The 23,598-nt window shown below is 44.7% G+C and overlaps 1 protein-coding gene across 1 annotated transcript; it reads right to left on the bottom strand.

Annotated features, from left to right (window-relative positions):
* Positions 1 to 213: 213 nt before the first annotated feature.
* Positions 214 to 22,126, bottom strand: LOC310824118 (cytochrome P450 3A40-like; the record flags this gene model as incomplete). Its single annotated transcript, XM_083696968.1, has 6 exons — positions 214 to 359; positions 681 to 829; positions 940 to 1,028; positions 1,547 to 1,660; positions 1,791 to 1,889; positions 22,100 to 22,126. The coding sequence occupies 6 exons, from the start codon at positions 22,124 to 22,126 to the stop codon at positions 214 to 216; spliced, it is 624 nt and encodes a 207-aa protein (XP_083553094.1).
* Positions 22,127 to 23,598: the final 1,472 nt, after the last annotated feature.

The raw sequence follows: 23,598 nt of genomic DNA, 5'->3' as shown, positions 1-23,598 counted from the left end.
GTGTGTGTGTGTGTGTGTGTTTAAGGCAGGCACCTTTACTCTGCTCCTCTCCCTTTGAGTTGCTGTCTTTCTGCGAGTCTATCATCAGCTGCAGGAAATCTACCCGACTCTGGAAGCAGGCTTACGTCAGATCAAAATCACATGAGAACTACCAGATGCTACCAAATCTCTACAATTGTATTACACAATACTGGCTGAAGATCGTATATTTGATCAGTTATATTTACATACCTTCCTGGTGCTAGCCACGCGATTGGACTTGATCCTCTGAAAGACAGCGTAGAAGAAATCTGTGACTGAGGCAGGGAATAGGGATACCTCCATGTTTGCCATAACAGGACCCATGAAGGGGAAGAATGCTGGACGGACAGGAAATGCCACAGTTCCAAACAGGAACAGGAAATACCATGATACGTGACTCCAATCCTATTCAATGCACAGCCCTGTCCAGAAAGAACTCCTAGGCTCTATCCCTAGACACTTCTGTATCCAATCCACTCAGATCTCCAAGTGTCCAGCATTTAGGAACTAGAGCTTGGTTCTGGACAGGGCCCATGTGTTTGTCAAATGAGTAGAGCGCAAACCATTGGCAGTGGGGTTTATGTCAGTCTAATCAATGAAATCAATAGCTTCATTTATTAAGCACAAAATGACTGAAAGCTATATGGGGGCAGTTGTACCAACTGTGAGGAACAGTGGGCTGAAGATGTCAAACTTGAGCATTTTCTTGATGTTGGTCACAAAGGGGTAGGAGGGGTTGTGGAGGGAGTCGATGTCAACACTGAATGAAGTGCTGACGACCACATCCAAACTGTATGGTCCAAAGAACCTGGAACACAACCACACAATCTCTGACCACCAGAACCACAACCACAAAATTAAAGGGGGAGTTCACTGAAATGACAAATTCACCTTATCGTCTCGGAGATAAATACTCACTCTTTTAGTTCAATGGGCTCATCGTTATCGGTCGTCTTCTTCAGATTGCTGACCAAATTACCAGAGTGCTGCTTCATGATCCCGAACATCTGAGTTGGGAAGGATACATGGAAAAATATCATGATTGATACATGGATTAATATGTGCAAAACATGGGTTAATATCATGTTTGAAACAGGAATTATTTAAATGTTTATATAGCCTGAGAATATACATTCATACAGGATACATTATGTATATAGTCAAGGAATAAGTGACTCCAAAGATGAACTATTATTCTATACTCTGTCATCTGACCATTGAACTTATCGAAGATAAGATCAAATATACTTTATTGTCCCGGATGAAAATTTGTCTTGGATTAATTAATTAAAGTTGCTGCTTCACACAACAACAAACAACAATGAATACACACTATACACATAGTACAAATCACACACACACTCTCTCACACACACACACACACACACACACACACACACACACACACACACACACACACACACACACACACACACACACACACGCGTCAGAGTTGTTAGTCATTCATTTATTTGTGTTGTATAAAGGAATGAATGAAAGAAGGAGAGGAGAGATGGGACTGTACCTCTTTGATCCGCCCACTGGTGAAGGAGGGAGACAGGACACTGTGGATCCGTCTCCATGCATCATCCTCAGCGATAAACACGGCGTCATACAGAGGCCCGTTGAGATAGAAATTCTAGAAAAATAATAATTATTATATAATGCAAGATTAACCTAATATTAATAATGCTATAATAACAATGATATTATCTATTTAAGGAGCCCTTATGTTTTTTTTCCCATACAACTTCAATTTAGCGTATTACCCTCCTGTTAGTGAAAAGGGAGTAGCATTCCTTGATGAGGATGGTTTTGATCATGGCTGTGTCCATGATACACAGGATGGGCTGACGGCCATCATAGATCTTACAGACCAGCAAAAACAAAGATAGTTAGATATACACTCACAGAGCACTTTATGAGGAACACTATACTAATACTGGGTAGGGCCTCCCTTTGCTCTCAAAACAGCCTAAATTCTTCATGGCATTGATTCCACAAGATGTTGGAAACATTCCTTTGAGAATCTAGTCCATGATGACATGATTGCATTACTCAATTCCTGCAGATTTTTCAGGTTCACTTTCAAGATGTGAATCTCCTGTTCTACCACATCCCAAAGGTGTTCTATTGGATTCAGATCCTGGGAAGGCCACTGAAGAACACTGAACTCATTGTCATGTTCATGAAACCAGTTTAAGATGACTTTTGCTTTGTGACATGGTGCATTATCATGCTGGCAGTAGCCATTAGAAGATGGGTCAATTGTGGCCATGAAGGGATGCACATGGTCAGCAACAATACTTAAATAGGCTGTGGCATTCAAGCAAATATACCGTGGATAGAGACAGACAGACCCATCACAGATCCTGCACTCTTAGAAAAAAAGTGCTACCTAGAACCAAAAAGGGTTCTTCTTCCACTGTCCCTTTGAAGAAACCTTTTGGGTTCCATGTAGAACCCTTTCCACAAAACGTTATACAGTACCGTGCGTAAGTAATGGGACAGTGAAGCATTTTTTCTTCTTTTTGGATTTGAAATAAAAACTTTTTTATTTTTCCCCAACGCGGGAGAATGATGCCCGTGATGGGCCTAACCCAAAACTCAAAGAATATCTCGCTGTCCCTCTCCTTAAATATCATTCCCAACAAAGGACAAGGTGTGAGATACATTACAATAGCAAAGCAATTGACAAATGGTGAAAGCTGAAAAATCTGAAACATAGTCAAAACCTTAGGCTTGCCAAAATCAAGCACTGATGAGCTCAGCAATCGCAAATGGCTGAGGCTTTACTGCAAGATGCAAACCACTAGTTATCCTTAAAAAGGATAGTCAGGTTAGAGTTTGCTAAGAAGTACCTAAAAAGCCTGCAGAGGTGTGGAAAAAAGTCTTGTGGACAGATAAGGTGAATATTATCAGAGTGATTGCTAGAGGAATGTTTGGAGAAAAAAGGATCTGCCCAAGGTTTACAGCATACCATCTCATCTGTGAAACATGGTGGAGGGGATGCTATGGTTTGGGCATGTATAGCTGCCACTAGAACTTGCTAACTTATCATAATTGATGATGTTACTGCTGACAGCAGCAGCAGAATGTATTCTGAAGTGTACAGAAACATCTTGTCTGGTCGAGTAAAAGCAATGCTTCCAAATTCATTGGATGGCGCTTCATCAAACAGTAAGACAATGACCCAAAACATACTACCATTGGAGCTAGGGAGATTTTCAGGGCGAAAAAGTGGAAAGTTCTTGACTGGCCATGTCAATCTTTGGATTTAAATCCTATTGAACATGCATTTCATTTTCTGATGGTAAGATTATGGGCAAAAAGACCTCAAAAACTGAAGATGGCTGGCCTGGCAGAATATCACCAGAAAAAATACCCAGCACCTGGTGGGGTCAATGGGTCCCAGACGGTTTGCATACAAAGTAGTGTCAACCAAATACTAAATATGAGTGCATAATTTCGACCATGTATACCAATACTAGACAAAAGAAAAGAAAATAATCTAGCAAAAGCAAACTATGTTCTGACAGGGTTTGACTCATCTAATACGACATCAGATCTGGATAGGTTCCTTGATTTCCTCTGAAAGGTGACATAGGCATGAAAACATGTACACAACATCAAGAAGAAACCATTGATTAAAGCCAAATCAATTGATAGAGGCATGGCAGAAAATGTGTGTTGTCTCTTTAAAAGAAATGTTAAAAATCTCTTTGTTTTCCCTGAATGAAACAAAGCACAGGTGTTTAAAAGGCCAGCCCCACCCCTGATTACAATGATCCACACGTGGAGACAGCCAAAGCAACATAGATCAATAAGACATCGCACATGTCACACCAGAATGTGTGTTGGCAAGAGTGTGCCCTTATAGCCAGGATCCACTCACCACCTCTCTGGTCACATCTCCCTGATGTTGGTTATGAAGAACTTTATGAATGTAGTTAAATGTATTTAATATTAATTATTGCCTTGGTTTATACTCGCTTCGGAATTGTAGGACTTTTGTACGAGCAAAGTGCTGAATATCTTCTCATAGATACACTGTGCTTAGCATGTACTGCTGAAGATTATGTTAATATTATGTTAAGATTTAAGTAGTCTCGTTCCCAGACACTTCTGCCCAAATGCCCAAAAGGTCTGTTGGACCAATGCGTTAAACTTCATTGGCCTTCATTAAGCCAAGGGCAAGAGCGTCAAAAATGGGGACGGGGCATAGCCATGGGCTTTACCTCGCATCAATCATCTTCCACAGCACATTCCACACATTTCTGATAAAAAGCTACACCTTGCAGCCGTGTGATTAGCTGAAATCAAATAATAACAAATACTTTAATCAGTAACCACCCTACGGCCAGGTTTGAGTCGTCGTTATTCCAGACTTATATGCGCTGTGAGCAATAGCCTGGGGACGAGGTTAACATTTAGGTAACCTGCGAATAACCTCATGCACTAGAAAATAAAACAAACTTAATTGCTACATGGCCTGTTAATTTCCATGCTCATCTTTGATGTCAAGTTTTTAGGTTGTTTTTTTTATCAGAGGGATATTTGGCTACTTTCAAGTGCCATAATTGCCAATTAAAAATGGGTAGCCTTTTAAAAGGGGCAATCCTTCATATATCCCACAATTCAACACCAATCTGTTCTCTGGAAAAATTAATAAAACATGAAAATATTGGGTTTATGCCCTAACCATTTTTTGTAAATTTGGGGCTAGACACTTCACCCATTTTCATCACATTTACATTTACATTTTTGACATTTAGTAGATGTTTTTATCCAAAGCAACTTACAACAAGTACATTTGTCTCAAGTAAGTGAATCATCTATACATCAGTCATCATAAGTGTGGGGGGACATGCAGCGTTCGGCCTGTAGAGGGAGCTACAGGACCGTGGCCGGGGTTGTGTCGGCGAGACTTTTGTTGCACACCTGCTGCGAATTAAGTCTCGTCGGCGAATGTTTAAGATGTGTGTGCTTCTGCCATTTCGGTAGCTAGGCTGGAAACGGAGAGAAAGGCGAGGAGAGCGGACAGTGGAGAGAGAGAGACGCTATGACGAGGCTGGAAAGCCAACGAACTCTGATTGAACGATTACTGACTGTATGAATAAACGGGACCTTTCCCTCACTACACCGCTGCGTCTGCCTCTGTGTACACGGACACCACTACATTTGGCGCCCAACCTGGGACACAGAGGGAAGGCGGAATGGAGGCGCTAGCAGCGGCGATGTCGAGGATAGCGCTTGTCCTCGAGCAGCAGACGGCCCTGCAGCAGACCCAGCAGGCAACGCTGGAGGAGTTAACGGCGGCGAGGATCACGGACAGCGCCCTCCTCCAGGACTTCACCAGGGTCGGCGGGCCGGCGCCGGGGACCGGAGCGGCACCAGGTCCCCCCAAGGTCCAGTACCACCGCCCCCAGAACCTCAAGACCGCCGTGGGACTGGCTGAGGACCATCTCTCCCTCCCACCGCGGGGGCCACAACGACCAACCCCGGCCCCGCGGCAAGGGGGGGGGGGGGGGGGGCGACGCCCAGGAGGAACCGAGGGAGCGGAAGGAGAGAGGCCGGCGCCCGCCCCAAGGTCGAGATGGCAGGGGCGCACCTATCCAGAACCGACCCCGGCCCCACAGGGAGCACCTCGAGCGACAGGGGGGGTGTGTTGGTGGTGCGGACGGCCGGGCCACGTGCAGGCCGAGTGTCAGGCGATGGACGTGGGACAGGTCGTCCGCATCGGCGACATACCGGGCCCTCCCCCCGGACCAGGAGCGGCGTATCGTATTCCGGTAAGGATACAACATGATACGCACCAGGCATTCTTGGATTCGGGCTGCATGCAGTCCATGATCCAGGAGCGCCTGGTTCGGCCGGGGGCATTGTTGAAGGCATCGAGGGTGCGGGTGAGGTGTGTGCATGGGGACATTCACGAATATCCGGTGGTCGCTATCGAAATTCATTTTGAGGGGAAAAACCATAGTGTACAGGCGGCGGTTAGCCCACGCCTCACGCATCCCCTGATTCTAGGCGTGGATTGGGAGGGGTTTCCTCAAGCGGTAAAGAGGGCTACCGGGATGCGTGCACGACAGCTAGGGAGGTGTGTGGCGTGTAATGTGCTCTGTGCCGAGGCGGCGCCTCGCGACACTGCCGGGGAGCCGGAGCCGGCGGGGGCGCCTCACCCCGAGACTTCCCCGCCGAACTATCCGCTGCTAGGCGACTTCCCCCTCGAGCAGTCTCGTGACGAGACCCTAAGATCAGCCTTTGACCAAGTGATAGCAATTGATGGTACTTTGATACGGCCAGACACGGTGCGCGCCTACCCCTATTTCGCGATTATCAGCGACAGGTTATATCGAGTAAGTCGTGACTCACATAGTCAGGAGGAAGTAACCCAGTTGTTGGTTCCCCGCAGCCGCCGCGAAATGGTCTTCCAGGCGGCTCATTTCAACCCCATGGCGGGCCATCTAGGGTATGACAAAACACTGCACCGTATAATGGCTCGATTTTATTGGCCGGGGATTCGGGCAGAGGTGGTGCGCTTCCTGTCGGGAATGTCAGTTAGTAAATCCCCCGGCCATTCCACGGGCCCCCTTGCGGCCCTTACCATTGGTCGAGAACCCGTTCGACCGCATTGCGATGGATATTATCGGGCCATTTGACCGGAGCACACAGGGTTATCGATTTGTGTTGGTCTTGATAGATTACGCCACCCGATACCCCGAGGCAATACCTCTGCGCAATATCTCTGCCAGGAGTGTAGCGCAAGCATTGTTTCAAGTCATCTCCCGCGTGGGAATCCCGAAAGAGATTATCACCGATCAGGGCACTAATTTTATGTCACGCACCCTCAAAGAACTGTATGGCTTGTTGAACATCAAGGCGATTCGAACCAGTGTTTACCACCCGGCCACTGACGGCCTTTGTGAGCGGTTCAATCGGACCTTGAAGTCAATGATCCGGAAGTTTGTCCACGAGGATAGTCGGAATTGGCATAAATGGCTAGATCCCCTGTTGTTTGCGGTGCGGGAAGTTCCCCAAGCTTCCACCGGGTTTTCCCCGTTTGAATTACTCTACGGGCGTAAGCCCTGGGGTGTCCTAGACCTGCTTAAAGAAAATTGGGAGGAAGGGTCTAGCGACAGTAAGAGTGAGATCCAGTACGTCCTCGACTTGCACACAAAGCTCCACGCCCTAGGGGCTATCTCACGTGAGCATTTGCTGCAAGCCCAGGAGCGTCAGAAACGCCTGTATGACAGGGGGTCTACCCTACGAGAGTTTACACCGGGAGACAAGGTGCTCGTACTGTTACCCACCTCCAGCACGAAATTACTCGCGAAGTGGCAAGGGCCGTTTGTGGTCACACGTCGCATGGGGGACGTGGATTATGAGGTTGTACGCTCGGACCGGGGGGATAGCTTGCAGGTGTATCACGTCAATCTCCTAAAAAAATTGAACGACGTGGTCACGGTTGCTCTGGCTACGGTAATTCCGGAGAGAGAGGAGTTCGGTCCGGAAGTCCCAAAATCGAAAGTTAGCACTCCGGTCGATATTGATAACCATCTCTCTGCTAGCCAGGCCGCGGACGTTGCAGATTTGCAGCTTAAGTTCGCTGACGTGTTCTCTCCCCTGCCCGGTCGGACTACGCTCATCGACCACCATATAGAAACGCAGCCGGGTTTAACGGTGCGAACGCGTCCCTATAGGTTGCCGGTGCACAAACGAAACGTTGTGTGCACGGAGTTGGAAGCTATGCTGGAGCTGGGTGTGGTCGAGGAGTCCTGCAGTGATTGGTGTAGCCCCATCGTGCTTGTCAACAAGCCAGATGGGGCTATACGGTTCTGTGTGGATTATAGACGGGTTAATAATCCAAGTTCGATGCATATCCGATGCCCCGGGTCGACGAGCTCTTGGACCGGCTTGGTACGGCCAGGTACTTCACGACATTGGATTGCACGAAGGGATACTGGCAGATTCCACTCTCGCCGGTGTCCCGGGAGAAAACGGCATTCTCCACTCCGCTCGGGTTATTCCAGTTCACCGTGCTCCCTTTCGGGTTGTTCGGAGCCCCAGCCACTTTTCAGCGCCTCATGGACCGTATTCTGCGGCCGCACGCCGCCTATGCTGCGGCCTACCTAGATGACATTGTCATTCACAGTGACACCTGGCCGCAGCATGTGCGGAGTGTGGCTGCTGTTCTGCGGTCCCTGAGGCAGGCGGGGCTGACGGCCAACCCGAAAAAGTGCGTGATCGGGCGGAGGGAGATCCGGTATCTGGGGTACCACTTGGGACGGGGGGAGGTGCGACCGCAGATTGAAAAGACTGCGGCCATCGCCGCCTCTCCCCGGCCCAAGACAAAGAAGGAGGTGAGGGCCCGGGATATTACCGCCAGTTCGTACCAGGGTTTTCAGAGCTGGCCAGTCCCTTGACGGACCTCACCCGGAAGGGTGCCCCGGATCCGGTCCAATGGTCGGGCCAGTGCCAGGGGTCGTTCGAGGCCCTTAAGGGGGCTCTTTGTGGAGAAACGGTCCTGTATGCGCCTGATTTTAACCTCCCTTTCTCCCTACAGATGGACGCGTCGGATAGAGGGCTGGGAGCAGTGCTGACCCAGCGCGTGGAGGGGGCCGACCGGCCGGTGCTGTACCTGAGCTGCAAGCTGTCGGAGAGGGAGGGCCGGTACAGCACCGTGGAGAAGGAGTGCCTGGCCATCAAGTGGGCGGTCGGCACCCTCCGCTACTACCTTCTGGGTCGCGCCTTCACCCTCTACTCCGACCATGCCCCCCTCCAGTGGCTCCACCGCATGAAGGATGTAAACGCGAGGATCACCCGGTGGTACCTCGCGTTGCAGCCCTTCAACTTTTCCGTCGTGCACAGACCGGGGGCGCAGATGGTCGTGGCAGACTTCCTCTCCCGTGCAGGGGGGGGGGAGTAGGTCGTCGGCCGTCGGGTCGTCGGCCTGTGTCGGGCGGTGGGGGTATGTGGGGGGACATGCAGCGTTCGGCCTGTAGAGGGAGCTACAGGACCGTGGCCGGGGTTGTGTCGGCGAGACTTTTGTTGCACACCTGCTGCGAATTAAGTCTCGTCTGCGAATGTTTAAGATGTGTGTGCTTCTGCCATTTCGGTAGCTAGGCTGGAAACGGCGAGAAAGGCGAGGAGAGCGGACAGTGGAGAGAGAGAGACGCTATGACGAACTCTGATTGAACGATTACTGACTGTATGAATAAACGGGACCTTTCCCTCACTACACCGCTGCGTCTGCCTCTGTGTACACGGACACCACTACAATAAGAAAAACAAAACTATGCTAGGACCAGGGGCCATTGGCAGTCACAATGCTTTTTAAAAATGCTTTACAGTAGAGGAACTGTACAGGTGGGTAGTGGAAGGTGAAGAGGTCTTTAGGAGGGACAGTCCAGATGTAGCCTGAAGAGATGGGTCTTCTATCTACGGCAGAAGATAGGTAGTGACTCTGCAGTCCTGACCGCACTGGGAAGCTCGTTCCACCACCGGGGCGCCAAGACAGTGAAAAGCCGTGACCAACGAGCGCGACCACTGCATCCTCTTAGAGGCGGCCAGCCGAGGTGGAAGAACGGAGTGGTCAGGCTGGGGTTTGACATACAGTATGTATTCACCGTCAAATGTTGTTCACTTTCCCAAACCCCTGCCTGTGTAAGTAATGAGACAACAAATTTTTTTTTTTTCTTTCGGCTCTATACTCCAAACGTTTGGATTTGAAATTAAACAATTACTACAAGGTTAAAGTAGAGATTTTTAGCTTTTATTTGATGGTATTTGTGTACACATTGGTTTCACCATTCAAAAATTACCTCACTTTTTATGCATAGTCCCCCTATTTCAGTGTACCCAAAAGTAATGGTACAGACTTATCAAATGTCCAAATGAAGCAGTCATGTTTAGTATTTAGTGGACAATCCACTAGTATTTAGTGGACAATAACTGCCTGAAGTCTGCAACCCACTAACCCTACCAGACGCTGAGCATCTTCTTTGGTGATGCTCTGCTAGGCCTGTACTGCAGCCATCTTCAGTTGTTGTTTGTTTTGAGGTCTTTTTGCCTAAATTCTTATCATTAGGGAAATGTTATGCATGTTCAATTGAATTTTAATCTGAAGATTGACTTGGCCAATCAAGATCTTTCCACTCGTTGCTATGGCAGTGTTTTGGCTATGGCATTGTTTTATTGTATGGTGTGGCGCCATCCAATGCATTTGGACGCATTTGCTTGCACTCAAGTAGACAGAATACATTCTGCTGCTGCCGTCAGCAGGTACAATCATCAATTAAGACAAGTTAACAAGTTCTAATGGCAACTATACATGCCCAAACCTAACACCCCCTGCACCATGTTTCACAGATGAGGTGGTATGCTGTAAATCTTGGGCAGATCCTTTTTCCCCCAAACTTAGGCAGACCTCTGCAGGCTTTTTAGGTACTTTTTTTAGCAAACTGTGACCATCATTTTTGATGATAACTAGTGGTTTTTGATGATAACTGTGTCTTCCTCTTAGTTATAAACAAACCAGAATTAAATGCATAGGTCTATGTATGGATGGATGGATGGATGTTCTCATTGGAACAGCTGGAAGACTTTCTCTGCATCCCCGAAAAAACACATGTATGCAAACACACACACACACACACACACACACAAACACACACACACACAGGCATGTTTAAGATATGCGTAGCCCATGTTTATTAGTTGACTTAGTTGTGGGGTTAGTTTAGATACAGCGCACGATGCAACAAGCAGTTACAATACACCTCAGCATTGCTATACCATCGTGCTACCACAGGGAACTGGTACCCGCATAGTTAGATATGGCACTGGTCCCACACTAGAGAGAACTGGCATGTTCTAGATCATTATACGAGGTAACTAGCTAGGAATTATGTCAAACTAGAAAGTGCTCAGTAGTCCTAGGGCTACAAACACAAGGTGGCCAACCCTCCTGCAAACAGGGTGCTAATATTTCTCAATATTAGCTTGTCAAAGCTAGCCAAGGTTCTCAGCTGTCCGGAAACAACAAGTAACTTAGTTAGCCGACTGTCCCAAGTGCTAGCTGTAGCCTACACATGTGACCTAGCAAGTTATAATAATAACCTGAGGAATTATTGTTGAGCTAGGGTTCAACAATAACAAAGAATTGAGAGCTCACAGGTTAGCCTGCTAGCTCAGAAGGTGAAAATCGTCGTTGAATGTCGAGCTGAACCGTAGGATTCTATCAGAGACAATCTAACGCCCCATGAGAATCATTGGCTGAGGTGTAGCCAACTACAACAATACTACTACAGTACACTTTTCTTTTTTTCTTTTTTTTTTAAACTTTTTATTATCATTTCCTTTTATAAATTGCAGTCATACAGTATGTCACAACAAATCTTTTTGATGGTACAGTAAGGTGCCGCGGGTAAGTCCACAGAAAGGTTAACAGTCCATGGATATCTTTCATCTTAACCAATATATATGTGAGGTATGATCATTATCTCAGCAATACCACATACATACAGTATAGATTACATTTGGTAAATTATAAGGTAATGTTCAACAACATTATCACCATTATCATCATCAACAATAACAATAACAACAACAATAATAATAACAATAACAACAATAATAATAACAGTAACAATAATCTTTAAAAAAAAATATTATAATAATCTGCATTTCAATCATATCAAATGAAAATGTAGGGCAATGGATGACCATTTATTTAGGAATACATCTACTTTCAGTTGTAATAATGCTGTTGTATATTCCATGTTGTAAACGTTTTGGATTCTTTCCCTCCATTGTGTAATTGTTGGAGGGTGTGGCCTCAGCCAGGAGGCTGTGATTACCTTATTCGCTATTAAAAAGAGGATTCTCAGCAAGTATGTTTGACTGTTCTCTTCAAGATCAGTTGGCAGTACCCCTAGTATAAAGTGTAATGGTTTAAGAGGTAAATCTATATGGAGACATTTTTTTATTTCTTTTTGTACATTTTGCCAGTATTCTGATATCTTTGGGCAGTCCCAAAATATATGTGTGTGATCTCCCACCAAGTCACAACCCCTCCAGCAATGATCTGAGGTGTTGCTCCATTTTGATGTTATAAGTGGAGTTCTAAAGTATCTCATTTTCATTTTCCATCCAAATTCCTTCCAGTTTGGACTACTGGATATCCTATGTCCCTGTCTGCATGAAGTCTCCCATTGCTCATCTGGGATTATTGTGTTCATTTCTAGTTCCCATTTTTCTTTAATATCTAAGTTATCTTCTTTTAACTCTTCCTGCAATATCTTGTAAATATGTGATATGAACTTTGTCTTCACTATTCCTTTAGTTGTTGATATGAAGAGGTGTTCCAATTTTGTTGGTAAGGAACAGAGCTGTTCCCATTCTTTATGACTTTGTAGATAGTGTCTAATTTGTAAGTACCTAAAGAAGTCTTGGTTTGGTAAATCATATTCCTCTTTGAGCTGTTCAAATGATTTTAGGACTGCTCCGTCAAACAGCTGGTCCAAAACCACTAAACCCCTTTCCTTCCATTTTAGGAATCCCTTGTCCAGCCTAGATGGAGAGAACTCACAGTTGTTTGCTATCATTATAGCTCTGGAAATGGTCATGGGAAGTTGTAGTTTTTTCCTCAAGATTGACCATATTTTTAAGGTGTTCTTGCTCCATACATTAGCAATTTTCTTTTTCCCCCATATGTCTTGGTTTAAGAATGGTTTTGAATCTAAAGGCAAATTTGGGCATTCACTCTGTTCCATTCCCACCCATATAGTGTCAGTGTCTTGGGATATCCAAGCAATCATTGATCTGAGTTGGGCTGCCCAATAATATTTTTTCAGGCTAGGTAAGTCCAGGCCTCCCCTGTCTTTTGGGCAGAGTAGTCTTTTAAATTTAAGTCTGGGTCGCTTGCTTTGCCAAATAAACTTGGACAGCCATTTATCCAATATAGTAAAGGTGGAAGCAGGAACATAGATAGGTAGTGATTGGAAGAGAAAAAGCAATCTTGGCAAAATCTTCATTCTTATCGTTTCTATTCTTGAGTGGTAGAATTTCCCATCTTGTAAGGTCCCCTTTTATGTGGCCCATCAATTTCCCATAGTTGGCTTTAAACAATTTTGATAGGTCAGTTGTTATAGTAATTCCCAAGTATCTAAATCCTTGAGACCAGTGGAAATCAAGCCTTCCTGACATTTGAATTGGCCATTGTCCAACTAACATCATTGCCTCTGATTTTGATTGGTTGATTTGATAACCAGAGAGTTCTCCATAATTCTTTATAGTGTCCATCAGTGCAGGGACCGAAAGGACTATCAGTAATATCCCACTGTAGACAAGTGTTTGTGTTGTGGAAGATGCTAGTTTAGCTTGTACTATTGGCTTTCATGGTGATTATGTAAACTTACCTTTTATTTCTTCATGTGAGACCATACTAGCATTATATAAGAACACATTGGGTATTCTTGGTTATGTTAGCTAAGAGAGGATACTATATTTCAATGTTAATACAACACATTGTAGCTATATGTCGCTATTTCTTTGTTAGATCATCTCTGTGATGTATGGCAAGGCAATGTGTGGATGTGAAACCATATCATTGATTATTGTTTCTCTTTCTCAGTTTCACTCTTTCTAAGTCAATAAACCTGAAGTCAGACTGACATTCTGTCTCCAGACTCTTGGGAGGTGTTTAGAGGTGTTCAGCTATGTATGAGGACAGAACAAGTTTGTTTCTTTCTTTGTCGCCACAGCCTACCTGAGTATTGCTGCTGACCATGTCCATCCCTTTATGACCACAGTGTACCCATCTTCTGATGGCTACTTCCAGCAGGATAACGTGCCATGTCACAAAGCTCAAATCATCTCAAACTGGTTTCTTGAACATGACAATGAGTGACACTGTACTCCAATGGCCTCCACAGCCACCAGATCTCAATTCAATCGAGCACCTTTGGGATGTGGTGAAACGGGAGATTCACATCATGGAGGTGCAGCCTACAAATCTGCAGCAACTGCGTGATGCTATCATGTCAATATGGACCAAAATCTCTGAGGAATGTTTCCAGCACCTTGTTGAATCTATACCACAAAGAATTAAGGCAGTTCTGAAGGCAAAAGGGATTCCAACCCGGTACTAGCAAGGTGTACCTAATAAAGAAGCCGGTGAGTGTATGTGTGCGCTCTACAAACATTATAAACCATAACTTACTGCATGAATACTTTATTCAGGTATGGCCATTCAAAATAAATATGGCTTCAGCCACGCTGGTGACTTGGTTTTTGTTGTAGGCTTATTGTTTCACATTTTTTCTACTCAAGCTACTTTTTATACATATTTTTGCTGTTAGTCTCCTCTTACCTTTTGAATTCTCCTGACTGTTAATACACAGTTCATTTCAGCAAATTACCATTGTCCAGCTGTGGATAGACATCTGAGGAAGGAACATAAAGAGAGAGGTCCTGCTCAATGTAAATCAATCAACCAACCTATCAATGAATCTACAATCTAAACTGTTGAATCTATCAAAACAGTTTTCCATTAGCCCACCTTTGCATTGTGTTCGCTGTCTACTCTGCCAAGTGTGGCTGTTGGGTATTGAACTCGGGTCTGTTTACCCTTGGAAAAGACGGGAAAACTGTAGATAGATACAGAGGTAAGAAAGTGAACCAGATGAACAAAAAAGAAACACTACAATTATAACTCAAAATGATCAAAAAATCTCAAGTAAGTGTGATGGCACTTCTCTCCTGTTCACTAATTACCTTTTCACTATGACTAAAGCTTTGTTCCCTTGTTTTCTCCACTCCCTTTATTACTTTCACCTCCTCTTCACAGTATATTAAAAAAAATGTCTCATTTCTATTTTTGGCATCTGTCCATTATTCTTCATCAGTCTGGGGAATCTCTTTCTTTTCATCATACGATATTTTGGTTGTTTTCTGGGTCTTTTAAAGCCATAGTCCACCCATTCAATCATTATTGTATGTTTTTCTTATTTTGGTTCAAGACTATGCATCTGTAACCTTTGATAAGCCTTCATCACTTTGTTACAGTACTTGGTTTGAGGTTACTTTTGATTGACGTTGGCATGAAATATAATGTGGGAAACATTGATTTCCGTTGATGGCAGTGAATGACAATGTCAGCCAGCGATGGCTGTAGCAAAGTAAAGATTAGTAAAGGTTATTTGAGTATTGTTGCTGACCATGTGCATGCCTTCATGCCCACAATTTACCCATCTTCTAATGGCTACTTCCAGCATGATAATGCACCATGTCGCAAAGCAAAAGTCGTCTCAAACTGGTTTCAGAAACATAACAATGAGTTCTGTGTTCTTCAGCGGCCTTCCCAGCCACCAGATCTGAATCAAATAGAACACCTTTGGGATGTGGTAGAACGGGAGATTCACAGCTTGGAAGTGCACCTGAAAAATCTACAGCAATCGCGTGATGCAATCATGTCATCATGGACCAGAAAGTCAAAGAAATGTTATAAACATCTTGTGGAATCAATGCCACAAAGAATTGAGGCTGTTTTCAGAGCAAAGGGAGGCCCTACCGAGTATAGTATAGTGTTCCTAATAACGTGCTCAGTGAGTGTGTATATACAGTGGGGGAAAATAAGTATTCAACACATCAACAAATGTTTAATTCAACATATTTCCATTGCAGCCATTCACATGAAATTTAGATCAGACATAGGTATTAACTCAGTAAAACTACTCAGCTAAAGAATTTGTAACACCAATCTATAAAAAAAGTTGTGCAATTCTCCAGGGGAAGGAGAAGGACTGGAGAGGAGGGGGAGCCCAACGGGCCTGCCGAGCCAGAGAAGAGCCACTCCAACAGCAGCACGCTGTCCGGCTGGCGGGACAACATCATCTTCATCAACGAGGTCTTCCACCAGGTACAGCTGACCCTGTATCCCTTGCTGCAGTGTTGACAGGAGGCTGCTGCTGAGGTTCCTCCACTGCTGCACTGCCTCACACATCCAGCAGGGGGCAGCAGCAGAGCAGCTCAGGGCTCTGCAGCACAGGCTGGATTTTTCCTGCTCCTCCTTTGTGGACCTGTCAGCATAGGAGCAGAGGGACACAGCACAGAGCTCATCCCACTTAGACACAGTCCGTCTGGGGTAAGGACAGACACACTGATCTCTACCACCAGGTCCTAGTGGTACCATGCCATAACCAGTACACAATGCAGAGACATGAAATCTTATGCTAGGGAATGGGGTAATGTAATGTATTGGCATTATTACAACTTTGTGTTTCCAATGTATTAATAAGGGCTTTCCCTATTGGCTTCCCTATACCACATAAAACACTTGGCACTCCAGGTGGTGAGTGTACCGGAATTCTTTGGCGGTGAGTGAGTTAAACGCAGATGACGGTTCAAGATACAGCATCAGTAGACAAACATGTTTTGCAGCGCTCACTCAGTCCTGTACATCATGCATGCTCATGGTGTCAACTCAACGTATTGTATGTGTGAAATAGGACAAGCAGATCTCACTCACTAGTAAGATGAGGAAAGTGGTTCTTTTATATTTCCTGTTGTTACTTTTATATTTTTTCATGTTTTTATTATTCATTTTGGTAATTCTTGATTATTATACTTTGTTTAAAATAATCAAAGAGGGGACTGTTGGAATTGTACAATATTCTATGTGCCTCTCGACCTTTCACCTAGTGGTACCATGCCATAACCAGTACACAATGCAGAGACATGAAATCAGATGCTGGGGAATGGGGGGCCTAGGACCTGTAGCCCTCCAAGGCCAAATTCCATTGCAAGTCTATATATTCTAGTAGTAGTGTTACTATACTGGTACACAGTACACAGTGTGTCTTTATTCTTGATGGAAAGTTGGAGGACATTACATATGAATTAGTTTATTTGTGTTTACTTAATGTGGGGATGAAATATGTTCCTCTGACACTAGACACCAAAATCACTACTATAGAGAGTGAAATGTTTGATTCTGTCTTTGAGATTCTTATAGCCCAATTTTGTGCAATAATATCTATTTACTAAAATCTGATCTTTAAGAAAGATATTTTTCTCCCTCTTTACGCAGTCTTGGATATTGCTCTGTTAAAGAGAAACAATGTTTCTTCTGGAACTTTTTCAAGTTTAATTGTGGTATGATTTCTGAGTAGTTTCTTGACTATTAAAGTGATTCTACGAGATAATTTCTATAATCTCAGCCTACAGTTCTCAACGTAGCGCTAATGAGTTGGAAACGGGTCCCTGTTACATGCCCTCAGTGTGGTGCGTATGTGTGTGGATTCCACGTAGACCAATGACATCGACACACTTAACAGTAATGCTGCTTCTAAAGTTGGCGATGATAAACTAGGGAGTCTGTGGCTGAATGAGATAAAACAGTGATTCAATTGATTATATTTGTACAAACTATGCATTGATAATTCAGACACAAAATAAGAGGTTAAATAATACAGAAATAGTTATTGCCATATCCCGTAGCTTCTCTTTAATGATTCATTCATAGATAGTGACAATTCAAATAATTTGAAAATATGTGGCTGCACTGTTACTAATGCTATAAATGCAACACATGCTTATAATGTGCAAACTGAATTATAAACCCATTATAAAAGGAAACCTTAGTGTTAAGTGTCACCAAAAGAAAAGAAAACACATAGACATTAAATCAATTTGAGATACTCTATCACTCATTTATTTGCAAATATATGTAATAAGTGTCTGTAAGTAAAGACAATGAGTCTGACCCTGTGGAATTCCTAAAAAAGAAAGAAAGAAAAAAAGAGAAAGAGAGGGGGAGGGGGAGTGCAACTTTAGTGGTAAGAATAAAATTACTTCCAATCATTTAAAATGACTTATTCCGATTACTTAATAGCAAGTGTGTGTGTGTGTGTGTGTGTGTGTGTGTGTGTGTGTGTGTGTGTGCGTGCCCCCTCAGAAGGACGCCATGAGAAGCTGAAGGTGGTGCTCCAGGAGGCTCGAGACTCCAACGACCAGAGACTCCGTGTTGAAGTACCTGGGAACCTCCTGACCAAACATGTCGTCCAGAAGCATCATCAGCCCGCCCTGAGGTAAGGCTCTGAGTTACTGCTAGTTCACAGTACTCATTTAAACTGAACAATAGATTGGATGCTAAATACTAGAGAGAAGGAACAGTAACAACATCAGAACTTGTCTGTACCTTCAGGTGCAGCAGGCATCGCTCAGCCTCTGGTTTCATGTTGCTGGCAGGCAGGCAGGAGTGTAGGAGAGAGTACAGACGCTCCACAAAACCACCAGGTTGCTAACAGCAAACATAGGAGGAGAGAGCAGAGAGTCATATGAACTTGTCAACAAAGTCACCCTGTAACAGTCTTCAGTATAAGAACAGTACTCACCACCACCAGGGGCCTCCCCACCATCACCCCAAACAGAACCAGCTCATAGAGGATGCCTATGAGGTTGACATGGCTAATCTAACAAAAGACAAAAACGTTTACAACAAAATAGCAATGATATTAAAAAGAAGGACCCAATACAGGCACAGGTAATCAATGTGAGACTACTGAAGTGAATGAACTAACCTGATGTTCTGCCAGCTCCATCTCAATGTCACCCTGTTTGGAGGGATCACTCAGGTACCCAACAAGGTCATCATAGGCACGGATGAACTGTGCCTCGTCCTATACAGAACAAGAGAGACAATGTCAGTAAACGGTTGTTACATTTTCTCTTGATAATTCACTCTGTTGGAGGAAGCCAATGTCTTACCTTGTGATTGGCCTGAACCAGTGCTCCCAGCAGGACCTTCCCAGCCACGTACAGCTGGTTCTTGCTCTGGGTGGAACTGCGCAGGGTCTGGTAAAGGGGGAAAAAATAGTGAGACACCATCTGACAGAAGACAGAAGAGAGAAAGCACAGAGAAAGGGTGGTTGACTCACTGTGAAGGCCTGGCGTAGGGTGGTGACCCTCAGGGCAATGTCCTCAGTCCTCTTGGTGGTCAAATAGAGGCTATGGGAGAGAATGACGCATGTAAACCGGTGGAGTTACTAAGTGATAATATGGTAAAGGCTTGATAATATGGTAAAGGCTTAAGTGTTAAGTTTGACCTCATAGCAGTTCTGGCCCTGTGGCTCAGGATCAGTGTACTGCTGCTGAGCGGGTGTGGAGAAAGAGTCAGCCCCCGACCACGCAGTGGAGGACAGCTGCCCATCCGGTCCCATACGCAGGACGGTATTCACCACAGAGATGTCTGTCTGCTACTCACAACACACACACATACACACATCTCTTTAGCTAAAATGCATGGAGGTGGCTAGCAAGCTAGCTAGTTCAAGCTAAAGGTAACTCTTAGCAACGCCCTTAGACACTGTCAACGGGTTACTTAGCCACCTAGCAGCTAACAATGCTATCATTGCTTCTAACTGGCAAAATAATCATTGCACACACAATTTGTGAGATATGTGTCTCCTGTAAAATGTAATTAAATGTCACATACCCTCTTCAAAGTCGCTGTCGCTTTCCTCTTCACGATCGCGAACCTTGCAAAAAAGAAAACACGAACAACCCGTCGTAGAGACGGCAGACCGCAGTCCACGCACTCGCGCAGCCAATCCTGAATATCACCGAGGCATTTTTCAGTCCGTTTTGCTCAGAAAATCAGCAGGTTTGTGTCGATGTGAACATCAACTGAAGTCTGTTGTTATCTGGAGCGGACTGAACATTCCATAGAATGTTGCTAATGTTCTATATTGAAAGGTTGCATAGCAACACACCGTTTTGAAAATAATGAGTAATAATGATGCATGACATGTATCATCAACACTTTTCAAAAATGCGTTACCATGTGACCTCTAGAAATAGAACATGAGCAGCCTTCTATGTTTGATCCAGCGCTACGCAGCAACACACCTCTGATGATGTTGACATTGACGAGACCCAGCTAGTCTTCTGAGCGCTAGCATTACTACGCCACTAGCATTAGCAACGAAAGGTACTGAGAAACGCAGGTTTGGCTGCGGGAGTGCATGGATAGCGGACTGCCATTTCTACGACAGGTTGTTGTTCCTGTTTTCTTTTTGAGAGTACAGCGACTTCGAAGCAGGTATGTCACGTTTAATTACATTTTACAGTAGACACGTGGTAAACAAATGCATCTGTGTAATGGCATGACTGTTAGTCCGTCAGTAGCAACGGTGGTAGCATTGTTAGCTTTAGCTTGAACTAGCTCGCTTGCTCGTCACCAACATGCATGTTCGACTTGTGCCGTGTTGTTTTAGCAACACGTATCGAGTGGTTGTCTAACTATCGTCACATACCCTCTCCGAAGTCGCTGCCGTCGCTTCCCTCTTCACGATCGCGGACCCAGCAAAAAAGAAAACACGGAAGTAAAAACGGCAGGCCGCAGTCAAAACCTGAAAAACACTGAGGCATTTTTCAGCCCGTTTTGCTCCGAAAATCAGCTGGTTTGTGTCGATGTAAACATCAACTGAAGTTTGTTGTTATCTGGAGCGGATTGAACATTCCATAGAATGTTGCTAATGTTCTATATTGAAAGGTTACATAGCAACACACAATTTTGAAAACAATTCATAATAATCATAGATGACATGTATCATAAAGACTTGAACAGCATTCTATGGAATGTTTCATCCAGCGCTACACAGCAATACACTTGATATTGATGTTTACATTGAGACCCAGCTGGTTTTCTGACAGCGAGCATTACTCAGCCATTAGCATTAGCAAAGAAGGACTGAAAAATGCCTTCGTGTTTTTCAGGATTGGCTGTGCGTGGACTGGGGGCAGCCGTTTCTATGACAGGTTGTTGTTCTTGTTTTCTTTTTTGCAGGGCTCCAGTTGTGAGGACAGCGAAGCGGGTATGTGACGTTTAATTACATTTTACAGTAGTAGACACAGTCAACAAATGTATCTGGGTAATGGCATGACACTTTGTCAGTTGGTAGCAATGGTAGCATTGTTAGCTTTAGCTTGAACTAGCTAGCTTGCTAGTCACCTACATTTTGGGTTTGTGGTGTGTTGTTTCACAACAAATATTGAGTGGTTCTCTAACTGTCGTTCAGAGAGAGTCTAATTGTTATTGCTCATACTTCTTTTTCTTATCATTATTATTCCAATTCTTCCGATTTTTTGGTATGCTACTCCTCTTCCAGCTTTTAGGCTGTTTACACTAATCAAACTTTAAAACGTGCAGAGAGGTCTAACTTGATTAATATATTTTAAACTCATTATATTTATTCAGCTCTTTGTAACTCAAAAAGTCCTATTTTTTTAACATGGTGGTTTTTTAACGTACATCATGGTGTTGATGTAGGCGAACATTCTGAGATCCCCATTGTTACTGCAACTGTTATGCAAAACACATTCTTAGAATGATTACGCAACAATGCACTCTCTTGGCTACCAGTTCTACCCCACTAAAACCACTATTTAACCAACCAACTAACCCTCTACCCACTCCGCTGAACTACCCCAGGCTCATCCTGTCTATCTGTGACTCTATGACCTTTTAAACTGCTATCTGTCTTTCCAACCTTATATCTATCTAAGCTTTCAACTACCTGGCATCATCCTTTCTTCCTTTCACTGGTCACTACTGCTTCACTGAGTATACCCCATACTGATTACCCTCTTAATTGTTAGATTTACCTATACTCTCTCTCATCTATTCATTCTCTTTCATCTATCTATTCATCCTTCCAATCAACCAACCAACCTATCTCACTTTCTTTCAACTACCGAAAACATATTCATCAACCCTGATAAAAGCTTTCTGATACCTATTAAACTTTTTGAACTATTAAGCTTTTTGTAACTCCAAAAACTCTCATCCAGTTAACATGATGAAATGTTGATTTCGGCCAACATTCTGAGAGCCACCATTGTTTCTACAACTGCTATGGAACTGTCAGAACTCTTGAATAAAAACAACAGGAAACCTGCAGCCCTGTCTGATGCCTCCTTGTTTTCTCATTCCCCTCGACTCTCTGGTTGAGGGGGAGGAACAGGACTCCTCATCTCACCAAAGTGGTCACATAATGTCCTTCCCCTGTCACACCTGTACATATCCACCTTTGTATTCCATGCTGTTTCTGTCACCTCCCCTGTCAAACTTCACATTGTCGTTATTTATCGTCCACCAGGTCAGCTTGGCCACTTCTTAGATGAGATGGATGTCCTTCTCGGCTTCTTCCCTGAGGACGGCACACCGCTCACACTACTGGGTGACTTCAACATCCAGTCAGAGAAGCTTCACTCGTCTGGAGTACTTGACCTTACTCTTCTTCGCCCTGTCCCACTGTCCTCCGACTCATAAGGCAGGCAGTCAGCTTGACCTTGTCTTCACCAGATCCTCCCATACCTCCAACCTTACTGTTACCCCCCTTTTGGTTTCTGATCATCATTTTGTATCCTTCTCCGTTCCTCTCAAATCCTCCTCCTCTCAGTCAGTTTCTACCCACACTGTATCCTCTCGTCGCAACCTGCGTACCCTCTCACTCACCGCTCTCTCTTCCTCCGTGTTATCTTCCCTACCCTCTGTTGAATCCTTCTCCCTTCTATCCACTGATGCAGCCTCCTCCACCCTCATGTCCACTCTTTCCTCATCCTTAGAATCTCTCTGTCCACAGACCTCAAGGCCGGCACGATCCTCTCCACGCGCTCCTTGGCTGTCTGAAACCCTGCAAGCTTGTAGAATAAGGCTCCGGGCAGCTGAGAGGAAATGGAGAAAAACTGGCCTCCCTGATGACCTAGAACTTTATCTCTCTCCTCCTCAACGACACCTCATCTGCATCAGCTGCTAAAGCTTCTTACTACCATTCCAAAATTCAATCTTCTGCCTCTGACCCAAGGAAACTGTTCTCCACATTTTCCTCACTCCTCAAACCACCTCCTCCCCCTCCTCCCTGTCTGCGGATGACTTTGTCACCTACTTTGAAAAGAAGGTTGATGACATTAGCAGCCCTTTCTCTCTACCTCTCACCAACACTGCTACCTCTCCTCCCAAACCCACTGCGCTACACGCAGTCTCTGGTTTTTCAGCTTTTCCCCCCCTTTCCCCTGAAGATATTCTAAAACTGGTCACATCCAAGCGGGCAACCACCTGCCCCCTTGATCCTATCCCCTCCCCCTTTCTCCAATCCATCTCCAAAGACTTCCTTCTGTTCCTTACCACCTTAATCAATTCTTCTCTATCCACAGGATCTGTCCCAGGGGCCTTCAAGACAGCCAGAGTCAAACCTCTTCTCAAGAAACCAACTCTTGACCCGTCTGCTGTCCATAACTACAGACCGGTATCCCTTCTCTCCTTCTTATCTAAAACCCTTGAACGTGCTGCCTCTAACCGACTGTATCACTACCTCCTTCAGAACAACCTCCTTGACGCTCACCACTGGGTATTTTAAGGCTACTACTGAGACTGCTCTCCTTGCTGTCACGGAGGCCCTCCACCCTTCTTGAGCTTCCTTCCTCTCTTCTGTTCTCATTCTTCTGGACCTGTCTGCTTCATCCGACACAGTAAACCACCCGATCCTTCTCTCCACCCTCTCAGAATTAGGC

The sequence above is a fragment of the Argentina silus genome, assembly GCF_951799395.1.
Source record: "Argentina silus genome assembly, chromosome: Y".
Lineage (NCBI taxonomy): Eukaryota > Metazoa > Chordata > Actinopteri > Argentiniformes > Argentinidae > Argentina > Argentina silus.
Note: the sequence above shows the minus strand (reverse complement) of the source record. Positions and strands in the feature narration are given on the sequence as shown.